The sequence below is a fragment of the Nomia melanderi genome, chromosome 5, assembly GCF_051020985.1.
Source record: "Nomia melanderi isolate GNS246 chromosome 5, iyNomMela1, whole genome shotgun sequence".
Lineage (NCBI taxonomy): Eukaryota > Metazoa > Arthropoda > Insecta > Hymenoptera > Halictidae > Nomia > Nomia melanderi.
In genome coordinates, this window is record NC_135003.1 from 12,051,759 (window position 1) to 12,064,974 (window position 13,216).

Here is a 13,216-nt window from a genome sequence, read left to right on the forward strand (position 1 = left end):
TAAGAATGGTGCACGCTGCTACCACTTCTGATGTCCAGGGAGAAAGGGAAAGAGGGAAATACGGAATACGGGGGTTGATACGCGTAGTTGTGAGAGATAGAAGCAGCAGCATGAGCTTCGCCACTCGGAGCCATCTTGGTTTCGCTTGCGGCGCGGAGAAACGTTCTTGACTCGACTGAGTTTTACCGTTCAATTTTCGTTTTTCATTGTTTTATTCAATGAGTTGTGTCATTCATCATTCGCTGAATTTTAGAACTTTGAGGATTAAGAATGTTATACCTTTAAATCTAAACCTAGATCTAGATCAAGCCTAGACAACTCTAGATCTAGAGTTATCTCTTCAGCTTCTGGATCCCTAAATCTCTAGGCATCTGGATGCCTTTGGTCTTTCATCTCAAACTTTTGGGATTATTAACTGTTTAGATTTTTGAAATTTCGAGTCCCTAAATTTCTAAATTTAACTTTTAATCCGTTAGATTCGTAAAATTTCATGTGCCTGGATTATCAGCCCTTGGATCGTCAGATCTCTAAATTTCTAAGTTCAAATGTTCTTGAATGTTCTGAGTTCGATGTTCTTTCACTTTCAGAATTCTAAATTATCACAATTTCGTAAATTGCCGAAAGTTTCTGTTAAGAAAAAGGGGAAACGGAAGAGCAAACGAACGGTTTTTCTCGTCGGAAGAGCGCTATGGGGAAGAGTTATGGGTCTCCGTCGCTCAACCAACTTTTTCGTACACGTGAGGGAAGGTTAAGCTGCTGGGTATAGAACGTCCAATGTATTACGTGCAAATTTATGATATTCCGACAACAAAATACGATATTTTTCCACCGATAATACGTCTAGTATGTAGGTTTACTGTAGTAGTTACGTATAACGGAGGTCTCCAAAGTAAGTCGATGTAAAACGATAGGGAGATATACACCATATAGTCACAGAAAACCTCCGTCGGCTCAATAACATGCGACAAAGTATATTCTTAGAGTAATCGGACGCCCGCATGTCTAGTCCCTCGCACAACTTAAGGCTGTTTCAAAAACAAGGAACTAAAATATGCAGGACACTCTACTCTATGCAACAATATAAAAAGGATATTACAGAAACGTAAAGTATAAAGTCTTTTTTAATTGTTACACCAGGTAGAATATATTAAATTCAGTGGCTTGTGTTTGAAACACCTTCTATAGTCAGAACAAAATTGACCGGTCGTTCGTGGTTCCCCGTTTCGTAAAAGGTCTCATTTAGGAAACGCAGTGGGCGTGGCTAAGCAATGAAATAGGCGTGGTTAAGCAATAAGGGTGGGGGTAGCTCCTCGGTGGCCTCGTACGACCAGCTAATCTCACTTCGACTATAGCCGTGCTATTTTTCTTAACTCACCATAGGTCAGAGAAGCACAATTATCTACTCTTCTACCAATACTGATCGATTCTACTCATCCTTTTTAAGTCATGAAATAGAAATCTCATCTTCACTGAATCCGGAAGATATGATTTACCATATCGAACGGAATACATCGCCTCAGTTTCCCCACTTATCCACTCGACAAGAGCTTCCCTTTGTTTCAGCGACACCCTACGGGGTAAAGTGTATTATACTAATGAAGTTTTGTATTTAGATACAAGCAGATCTCGACTTAAATATCGTGCAGAGCTGGATAATCGTCATTTACATCGATGATCATTACTTCCCTTCGCATTTGGCATTTGTGGATAATTTCATTTGTCATCGATAAATGATTTATTGATCATAATTGTTCATCGATTTACGTGAACTTCATTTTTTAAGATTCAGATTTTTGTTTTATTTCAAACTTAATAGAAACTTTAACGTTGTGAACCAGTTTCTCTGTAACATCTTCATAGCTCTGCGCAGTCAAGGTTTGATTGTACACTGTAAAATAGGTAGGAATTCGAGAATGTCCCTAGATTATCCTCGTTCCGTTTCCGTCGATTTTTTCCATAATTTTGTACGGATAGATCGTTAACGAGGAGATCGTACGTGCGAGATGAACGTCGAAGACCTATATCAGTATTACTAACAATTAAACGGAGGACAACCTCGTGAAGGGCTGCGGCCCTTCGTAGCGATACTTAACCGATAAGCTAGGATCGTTTCTAGGAAATTGTCGTGTTGTGTATTTGTGATCCAAATAGAATTTTTTACAATTAAACGAAACCAACAAAAAGAATGTTTAAGAAATACTTTCAACTAGCATCATTGCCCGACTATCGACTATATAAACAACAATTTGATAAATTAACTTATGACACGACTAACTTTATCAACATTTTCCTGTACTTTTCGGTTTGAGATCTACAGATACACAGTCGCGACCGTAGTTTACTTTGATCCTGGAACTACCGGGAAATTAGATTTGTCTTGTACTTTTTCCATAAGATTGACGAAAACCAAATTATTTTTAGGCGTTTCTCCAGAAGTTAATGAACTATTAAGAAGGTTCATTTAATGATCTTCGACAATGGCGACCCCTTAACTTCATTAATCGCGAGTAAAGGACAATTTGAGGGTATTGGTGGTTCCAGCATCGACGGTCTTTCGTTTTCCCGATCTAAATAGATAAATTCCAGTAACATGTAGCTTTGTAACGTGTATCGCGTACTACACTATAACGAGTACGAGAAACCATTTTTCTTTCCTTCGGTTCCACCTTCGAGTCCAGACACAATGGAGCGAAATTGTGTTTACGTGAATCACGTGCCAAATTCTAGGATTAACGGAAATGTATATTAATAAGCGTATATAGCCCGCGAACCGGGCGATTATGTAGGCTTGCCTTAACTTAAGGACCGTTCATTACGAAATAAGAACACCCGAGTGCAGCCTCGCCGGGCGTAATCAAACTTCATTCCCCACCTGACAGAACGGGAGAGAGAGAGGGTGTGAGAGAGAGAGAGAGAGAGAGAGAGAGAGAGAGAGAGAGAGAGAGAGAGAGAGAGAGAGAAAGTATGCGTGCGCGCGTGTGCGTGAAAGAGAGCTAACAATAAATTTCTAAAATTTCGTAACACAAAATTCAGTGGTTGAATGAAATACACCGTTCTCCCGTTTCAATGCGATTTGACGCTTTCAATTATTATTTCTAGTTTCTTAAGCGTGTAACATAAAAAAAGAAAGTTTCTCAAGCTTCGAAAACCAATTCTTTTTCGGTAAAATACACGATAATCCCTTCTTCTTTTATATTCGAAAAAATACTAGTACTTTTTAGAAGAATATTTATTACAACTTTCGAAATATATACAGAATTTTTTATTTGATTCTCCTAAGAGAGCCTTAGTTTTCTACGTACCTTTCCTATTTTTATTCGAAGTTTTAGAGTAAGCCGCTTAAGATTTTTTGAAAAATTTGTATATGTTTTTCTTTCGCCGTGAATGAATTACCTGTATACACCCCGTGCGTTCAGTTTAGCGAGCGAACTTTGTGCAACGTGCGGCTCCGAATTAGTCTCTGGGCAATAAAGGCCAGACAGATTTCGTCCCCGTCGCGCGATTATCGCGAGCAGCGAATATATCGGAGAGAACGACGCTCAATTATTAATCGAGACTGCTTCTACCTCGTTGCTCGTTGCAGTCGCCTTGATTGTTTAATGTATTTCGTATCGATTGCGAAGATTGGCGGGTCCCTCCTGCTTTAGCATTTAAAAAAACATATTCCTTGCCTTTTTCCTTTTCGTCTGTTTAAAAAAAAAACTGAAACTTGGAAAAGAAAATTCGACTGTGGATGTTTCATTAACACTTTGCACTCGACAATGGTTCTCATTATAAATATCCATTATTTTCTGATAAAATATTGATAATATCACTTGAAACTGACATAAATAAAAATCATGCGTAAATTATGGGACAGAACTATTATGTTTTTGTTTCGTATGTTGATACCTTATACAATATTTAAAATTGGATTTTAAAGTATATAATTGTGCTGTGTTGAATCAAATGGTGACTGAGGGTCGTTTCTTGAGTACAAGGGGTTAATACGTCGTATTTGGTAACAATTTGAATTAATGTCTCGAGCGATAGGAGGATAGTAAACTGCAACCCTATACAGCAGGAAGACCTGCCGTAAACTGGCGATCATTGTAAAAAGACACAGTAAAAGACGCTCAAAGTGCCGAATAAAAGAGACAAGCATGTACCAATGTATTTCGAAAATTGATTTCACCCTTTCCTTCGTTCACTTTACAGAGAATAACATTGAAGCAACCGCACCCGTCAAAATGACAGGTTTCAGTTTTCTTATTTTGCAATTATTGATATTTTAAAAGCGTTAAATATCCGAAGTGATTTGAAAAATAAATAGTTCCACTTGAATACTACGATTAATGTATGAAGGAACCGAAGAAAAATCTATTGTCACAATTCTTATAAGTATTATATATTAAACACTCGGTTGTTCTAGTGTTAAATAAAGACCAGTGCTGAAATAATACAAATATTGAGATGGAAATACGGATAGGGATAGTATATCGTAAAACGCATATAAAGAGTTGTCAATTTACAAATATATTTTTGAGTGTAATATAATACAATTTATGAAATCTCTAATTGAACGATTTCTTGAATACTTTATGAAAAGTTCCACTGAATTTGCTGAATTTCACAAGCACGCGATCATATAAAATTTGTTTCGACGAATCGTATCAATATTAGGACAATATCATAATCTATAAGGGATAACATTTTTCCGCTACAGTATAAATATATTTCTCTGTGTAGCACAATAAACCTAATGAATTTAATTGTCTAATAAAGATTTTCAATTCATTAAACGATGAGGAATACTTTTGAAATAAATAGTTTGTCATGGCGAGAGAACATTGAATGGCATTAATACTAAAGCAAAAAAGACGTTAAAAATTATTTTTGATTGTTAAAACTTATAATAATTAAATGTAAAATGTTACTTATCGATAACATCATAAAATCATACTCCGTTATATGACATAACCTGCTCTTTTTATAAGAAAATAGCTATCAAAACAGATGATATATAAAATATAATATATTAAATTATATATAAAATTCATTTAAGATATCCTAAACTTGTATAAAAATCTTATAAACTCAAGAGTTCTGGTAATAACATACGTTATTCATTGAGTACTCCAGAGAAATATAAATACAATTGTGGTCCTAGATATAACTTACAAAACTAAGGATAATCATAAAATTAATCAAGAAACGCGTAATTTAAGACCATTCGCTGCAGAATTATCTTTTAAAAAGCATTAAGAATATGCAGTGAAACATTTGAATATAAAATTAAATATAAATAGGCTAAATTTAAAAATGAATATCATTACATAACATTAAATAATTCATTGATTATAAAATATCTAAAATTCTGAAAAGAGATCGGATGTAAAAGATTATGAATACGTGTCTTGAACCCATGTAACTTTAAAATTAAATACAATAAGGAACACAAGTATTTATATAATTAACATATAGAAGAAATACTGATTGTAGTAAAACATAACTGAGCATATAATAACCGAGAAAATTATAAGTAAACATACTTCCTATATTTTGTTTCAGTCATATACTATTTATTATTGTAATGAATACAATGTACATTTAATAATAAGGTCGGCAAAAAATTAAAATTATGGAGAAATCTTGTAATCATTAAACACGAAAAGATCTCCTTTACTTTCTCTACATTATTAGAAATAAATTACATATGAACTTTGTAATATTATGTTATGTAATTATGTAATACATAGAAACTGTAACATTATGTTGGTAATATTAATAATGTAATTATAGAATGAAAGAATCCCGTGGTTAAGAAAGTAATACCAGAAAATACTAAATTAAATAGTTATAGTAGTTAATGAAAGTAAATAAATACTTCTGTTCCTCTCCCTGCATTTTTATAATCTGTACATGTTCATTTTTTTGTACTCAATTATTATGGAATTATATACTTTAAATCAATTCATGTCCAATTGCCCAATATACCTGTGACTGTTGCGTATATGGATTTACTGATACCACTGGATTAGAATATACTGGTGGATACATTTGTGGTTGGGGCTCTTGTTGCTGTCGTATGTCCACTGTTGACAGATTTGGTAGGGCAGGTGTAGTTTGATTAATCACTATTGACATCCCACCACTTGAGGAATTGTTATAATAAAAAGCAGAAGACGGGTTTCTTGTAACCGGCTGATTTGTTCTTATTTGTGGATTCTGCGTGGATGTTTGAACATTCCCTGAATAATTAGCATCAGAATTGGGATACTGGTAGTATATTCTGGGGGAATTTACTTTTGTCTGATTCTGTGTGGTATACTGAGTTTGTTTAAAATTTTGATTACTACTTGGGCAATTAACATTACTCGTTGTTGCATTATCCATATTGCTATGATTCTTAACCATCGAACGTTTCGGATAATATTGACGATAAACCATTTTATTATTTGCATGTATATTGCTGTCCAAATCAGTATTTAATGTTTTTGAAGTAGTTGTATTTAAACATGTTGCGTCGTTAGAGCTAATTGTTGCAGATGTTACTTGAATATTCTGTACCTTGGAAGAACTTACTGCCACACTCATTGGAGTTCTTGCAGTTATTTGAGTTATACTACGCGGTGTAGATATTTTACGCACAATATTACAAGCTGGCAGATTTTTATGGTATGCAGACATAGAACTTTGCGAAGAAGTTACTGCGGTATGTGGTTTTGTAACTAACACTTTTGCATTGTTTGTCGGAGAGATTAAAGGTTTCAGAATCGGAATTGCTTTTGCTACCTTTGTCAGTGGTTTAATAATTACTCTTGAAGATGGACAAATAATCAACTTCTTCTGCCCAGTAGAACTTGAAGGCTGTTGTGAAATTGGATTGTTTTCCTGAAGGGACTCCTTTGATTGCTTTTGTGTTGTGTGAGTCGAAGAATGTTGTGTCAAATCTTCAGCAAATTTAAAAGAACATTGACACACTTTACAGACATGTAAGGAATTTGCATTTCCTACAAGTTCTGCTAAAGTTTTTACACGTAAAAAACCACGCTTTTGTTTTACAGTATCATTCGATTCTAATGGTTCTTTAATATGTGTATCTTGTGTCTCTTGTAAGCACATGTTCTGTGAAGAAGTTGGAGTTCCTATATTATCAGAGGATACTGCATCTGATGAACTAATTGTAATCTCTTTTGAAGGTATTCCCGAAATATGCTTTCTTGGAAGTGAACCACTTTTGGGTAACAAGATTTCAGAAACTGAAGAAGCATTTGTATTTAACGTAGACGAAAGTATAATTTGTTTCTCATTAGGTCTATCTTTTATTACTGATTCATTATGTGATTCAGAACGTTCTGTTAGGTCTATTACTAATTCATTTTCAGAATCGTCCTCTTCATTTCCTTCTAATATGTTGATTAATCTCTCTTTATCGAGGTCTGCACTAGACTGTGAACATTGTACTGTATTTTCTCCTATCGCGTTATTATCTCGATCGTTTTCTATTTTTACAAATTGTTCAAACATTTTTTCAATGGTTGACTCCGTTGTTTTCAGAGTATTACAAACATTATTTGCTTCAGGATTTAACGTAGAGCTTTCCTGATTTGTTACTTCATTTTTCTTTTTATTTTTCTTCTGTTTATTTAAGTTATGTATAATATCATGCTCACTTAACCATTTTTGATCTTGAAAGCCAACATGGCAAAGCTTACAAACAAATTGAACATCCTGATAATTTACAGAACAAGATATTGTATCTTCTTTAGTTCTGCAATCATGTTCTTTGACATGTTCCAGAAAAGTATCTAGACTGTTGCAATTCTGTTTACAATTTGTACAAATGAAACATGGTTGACTTACATAATGTTTTAACCAATGCTTATTAAATTGATCAATGGTTTCAGTTACTTCCATACAAATGCTACAAATAAATGTTCTTTCAACATCTGTGAGAGACACACACACAAACTGAGGATCAGTAGCAAATTTATGCTTATTTTTCATATGCATGTATAAGTCTAATTCTTTGGAAAAATTTTCATGGCAGAGACTGCAAATTAAACGTAATTTAAATTGTTTTTCTTCGACAATAGACTGTACATTTTGACTTTTTGCTGAATTAACTTCTTTGCAGGTTTGTTTATGCACTTTAAAATGGCAATCATCAATAAAAATTAATTTACAATTTCGACAAATATATTCTCCAACATAAATATAGTTATCTATGTATTTATCCAAAGTAAATTCACCTGGTTTACATGCTCCTTTTTCATTTTTCAATTTCAAATTTATTATCGAACTTTTAGGAAATGATTGTTCATTACCAACCCAAAATGAATTCTTTGTGTGTTTGGACCAATGAACATAGAAAAGTGGTCCTATTCCAATAAATATAACTTTGCATATATTACAACGAAAATCCATCACACAGTTTTGATTGAAACGAACATGCGTTTCTAAATGTTGGCGAACATCTTGAACCGAACTAAATATCATACCACAACTAGCGCAGAATAAGTTTGGAGATCGTCCATTATCAAATCGATTCTGATTACAAACCGAATACTGCGAAAGACGATAATGAGATTCAAAACATTCTATGCTTCGAAACAGTACTCTGCATGTATGACATAGAAGAACTATTTCAATCTTTAGACAGTTAAAATTGGAGTCTGCTTTATTATGGCATTGACATATTGTAAATAATTTTTTATTGTGAATTGCTTTATGTGTTCTAATTTTTTCTGTTTTATTTGCAGAAGACGTTTGATTACTTTTGGAATTGTGTTCCCCAAGAGAAACTGATTTGTTTGTTTTAATATTACGAGTTCCATTTACTTGTTCAGAAATTCTGGATTCAGAATCCATTGATGATTGTTCATCTTGTTTCTGATCAGTTAATATTTTTGAACAATTCTTTTGGCTTTCATTAGTAGATTTTGAAAATTTTTTTACTGAATGTTCATCTTGCTTATGTACAGCTGATGCTTTTGAACAGTTCTTTTCGCTGTCATCGACATTGTTCGAAGATTCATTTGTATCATTCTTTGCTTTTTGAGTTTCTGACTCAACAATTTTCTTTCCTTTCTTTACACTTTGTTTTGCAATCTCAAATGCTCCTTGCAATTCACTTTCTGTATGTGAGAAAATATGAGCTGCTAAATCTGTTCTAGATGGAAATTCATGAAAACAAACATTACACTCGTTTGTGTCATTAGATGGTCTGAGAACTTTATGTTTCTTATGTTTTGTACGTGCAATTCTTTTCTGTAATGAGTCCTGTTTATCTGTAACACTAGTAGATGAAGATACAGCTTGTAAAGTACTTCCTTCATTATTAGACTGTTGAGATTCTGCACTTCCAGATGCTGAAGGAAACAATACTTTTACTTGCATTCCTTTTAACATTTCAACATTCTTTATTAAAGTTGTAGGTTTCGATGGAGATAAAGAAACTTTTGTTGTTTCTTTTGCATGTTTACTTAAATGTTGTTGCAAACTAGAATAGTCTTCAAAACAGAGATCACATACAATGCATTTATAACTATTGGAAAAATCTTTACCTTTGCTAATCTCTTTTCTTTCTACAGCTTTTTTATGTTTTGTTGGAGAAACTAAGGAAGCACTAATTGTTGTAAGTTGTTTTCCATCTGTTTTACGATTCTGAACAGTTGTATCTCTTAAGTGTTCTTTCAGTGAAGAACTTTCCTTTTCTGAGGTAAGAGGTTTTCCAATATTATTCAAAGAATCTGCTATAACAGTTAAAGATTTAGACTGTGTCATATCTGTCTGTTCTGAAAGTTTACCACAATTTGAAAAGGAAGAAGCATCTGTAGGACTATTTACATTAACATTTGAAAATTCAGAATGTTTAGTAGATTTTTTTATGGGAGAAGAAGGAAAAGTGGTTTGTTTGATATTACTATCAGATGTTTTCTTGAATTTAATCTGTATGTATCCATTCTCCATTGTCAGTGTGCACTGTTGATGTTCTATATCTTTCTTTTTGTCCATTATTACATTGCTTGCACGAGTAATATTCTTGATATCTTTTAATTCAACTGTATGACTTTCACTTTCACCAGGTTGTAAATTTGACCGTAAATCGTTTATACTACTAAAATTCGATTCTGCGACATTATCGTCTCTAGATGATAAATTAGAATTTAACAATAAATTTATATACCTCTGTGTCAGCTGTTCAATTTCTACAGCTGAGTATTTATTATCAAGTGAACTTTTAATATGTAGCAAATCTATTAAGAGGACCCTTGCTTTTTTACACAAATTGTATTTTTGTATTAACTCATTGTCAGACATACACGACTTATATAATTGTTTCTGAACTTCTGTAGCATAAAGAACTACTTCATTTTCAGATGTACAACTTGTATCCCTTACCTTTAAACAATCTTCCGAAGCTAATAAGTTGGAAGCACAGTTTTTTTCAATACATTTAGTATTTTCTTGAAATGTATTCTTGATAGCAACCAAGTTACACGCTTCATTCACAATTTTATCATTAACCCCATCTTCTTGCTTATTGTCTACTTCAATACTCTCAACATCTATTTCTTCATCATCATTATCTACATTTACTTCTTCACCATCTAATTTATCTTCCTCCACATTCACTTTTCCATTCTTATAATTTATTTCTATATTCTCAGCATCTATTTTTTCATCCTTTGCAATTACTTCTTTATCTTGAACATCTGTTTCTATACTTGTTTTATTAGAAAATCCAAGTACTTTTTTAGGGGCATTTATTTTTGGAGATGATTCAGTCTGTTCTTCATTCAATGTATCATATTTTTCAATAGTTATTATAGTTTCTTTTTGTGGTGGACTCAATTTTACTCTTTTTATTTGTATCAAAGTTTCTTCTTGCAATTCATCAGAATCAGCTTCATTACTGGACTCATAAATAACTCCACATTTTCTTTTGGATTTTCGTCTGCTTGGAAATAGATCACTATCGCTATCAAGATTATCGCTCTTATCATCAACCTTTTGCTTATCTTGCAAGTTTTCACTTTCATTAGTATCTGAAATTGAACTACCGATTTTACTAACCCGAGAATAATCATCTCCATTAGTACTTGTTGGTGACTGTTGTGATATTAACCCAATCTTCTCAGTTTGGATCACAGCTAAATGTTGTTTAACTGGTTCATGTATAACTGTATTAGATTGCTTATTTGTAATTACTTTTGCAAATGACTGTGCTAGTTTATTAATTACTTCATCTATTCTACTTAACGTTATAGTTGGTTGTTTAATATTTTTGAATAAGTCTTCTTTACTTTGTGTAATATTACTAGATCTTTGAACTGTGGAAGCCGCTGAAATTTGTAATTGAATTTCATTAAATATATTCTCAGAAACTTTCTCATTTGCATTTTTACAATCTTTCTTATCTACATTTTTAACAACATTCTTAGTTATATCTTTAATAACTTTGTTTTCATGTATTTCTTTATGCATTTTATTATCATTGCTACATTTTGCTTTCTTAGTTCCGTGTTTACCTTTTTTCTTTCCACGACCATAGAACTTAAAAAGTTGTTGTTTCTTTTGCCTGTTTCTGATGTTTTTAATTTCAGGAGGCTTTCCATGTAATTGCTTTAAATCTGAATCTGTTAATCGCATAAGACTCACTGACATTGGTTTACATAATAATGAGGATAATGATTCTACATTATTACATCTAACTGATAAATGATCTCCATTTTTAAATACATTTTTTGGTCTTAAGGAATATGTTTTAATATTTGATATCTGGTGCTTTTGGTACTTTCTTGAGCTATGTAAGTTTGGTGTTATGTCATTCATATTCACAGGACAATTGGGGTCATAAGTATCAGCATTGGCCATTTCTTCATTAACATTTGACATTCCTATTAAATAGAAGCATGCTATTACCTTTTAAGCCTTTCACCTTATAAAATATTAATAAAGAAACCACAGAAATGATTAGTCATTAACTAACTATAATTAAATCTTAAATTAATACATTGTTTGTTATAATAGTTCAGCTATATCATTTACTTTGCATTTATGACATTCCATTATGCATTAAGAAATTTATTACTAAGCATATGCTTTATTTTCCTCTTTTTAGACACTGTTTAAACATTACACTTTTAATTAATTTCCTAATTAGATCTCAAATACTTATGCAAATTCTTAGAGACTATATTATAAATTTTAATGTAAAATGTGATAATATGAACATCAATTTTTCCTCATGAAGGTTAGTAATCATAGCGATGTAAAGATTTTAATAACAAATATCAATACCTAATCAAGTGTAAATTGTTTTGTCAACATTGAAATTGATCTTATTTAACACGTTCACGGACAATACAAATTTTAATGAGCTGTAAAAATAAACAGGCGATTTATTTTTAAATTAATTGTAACGTCTAAAATTTGATTAAAAATAAAAGAGGAGACAAATCAAGAATTAAGTGCATGATGTGGCTTATAAATTTGAATAGCATTGTTATAGCTTATAACATAATAACATGTTATAGTATTCATGTCATTTTAAATTACAATGAAAATGAATGCTATAGTATTCACGTCCGCGAATGCGTTAACAATACAAATAAAATACAACGAACTTTCTACGTAGTTAATAATTTTAACAATAATGCGACCCGTTAAAAGACTTTAAACATCTACTGATATTTTCAATTTTAAAACTAGTATAATATTTTGTACGATAACAACTACAAACCTTTGTCAAAATAAATTACATACGTTTGCAAATTTCCTGGCGTGTTAGGTTATACCCCATTCAAAGTTGCTTTGCAGAAAAGAAAACACGTTACATTCACAGAAGTTCAATGAGAAAGTGACAATTTCCACAAAACTTTTACAAGTAAAAAATGTTTCCAGTCACAATGCACAGAAACAATTGACCAACTACGCGTTTTTCTCTCACATTTTTAAATTAAATCAATTAAAATTATAATTTTTATGGGATTACCATTTCTAGTAACAAAACAATTCACTGTTTTTCTGTTCAAGGTCGCTTTGATACGACGTACAATTGATTACGTCAGAGATGCTACTTACTCCCTAGTATTCCCCCACTACCACTACTTAAGGAGCTGTCCGAGACTGTGTATCTAAGCAGTTCTATGTGGTGTTCAAAACAAATAGGTAAAAGAAGGTATGGAGAGGGTAACTTTTCGTGAGGGGAGTGTTACTAGAGCGCCCG

General features: G+C 32.4%; 1 protein-coding gene across 3 annotated transcripts; it reads right to left on the reverse strand.

The window, feature by feature from the left end:
* Positions 1-4,494: 4,494 nt before the first annotated feature.
* Positions 4,495-13,196, reverse strand: LOC116424505 (uncharacterized). 3 transcript variants are annotated; one of them, XM_076368053.1, is made up of 2 exons: positions 13,072-13,196; positions 4,495-11,885 (listed from the first exon to the last, which is right to left on the reverse strand). In XM_076368053.1, exon 2 carries the CDS (start codon positions 11,881-11,883, stop codon positions 5,944-5,946), a length of 5,940 nt encoding a protein of 1,979 aa, XP_076224168.1. In that variant the 5' UTR covers positions 11,884-11,885; positions 13,072-13,196; the 3' UTR covers positions 4,495-5,943. The 3 variants fall into 3 exon arrangements, with proteins under 3 accessions (XP_076224168.1, XP_031826863.1, XP_031826873.1); XM_031971003.2 differs by lacking the exon at positions 13,072-13,196 and adding an exon at positions 12,754-13,059; XM_031971013.2 differs by lacking the exon at positions 13,072-13,196 and adding an exon at positions 12,731-13,059.
* Positions 13,197-13,216: the final 20 nt, after the last annotated feature.

Coding starts and splice junctions, on each gene's coding strand:
- LOC116424505 (XM_031971003.2), bottom strand. CDS start 12,790: ATGGGGTATAACCTAACACGCCAGGAAATTTGCAAAC. Junction 11,886..12,753: donor ACGCCAGGAAATTTGCAAAC/GTATGTAATTTA, acceptor TCTATTTAATAG/GAATGTCAAATGTTAATGAA.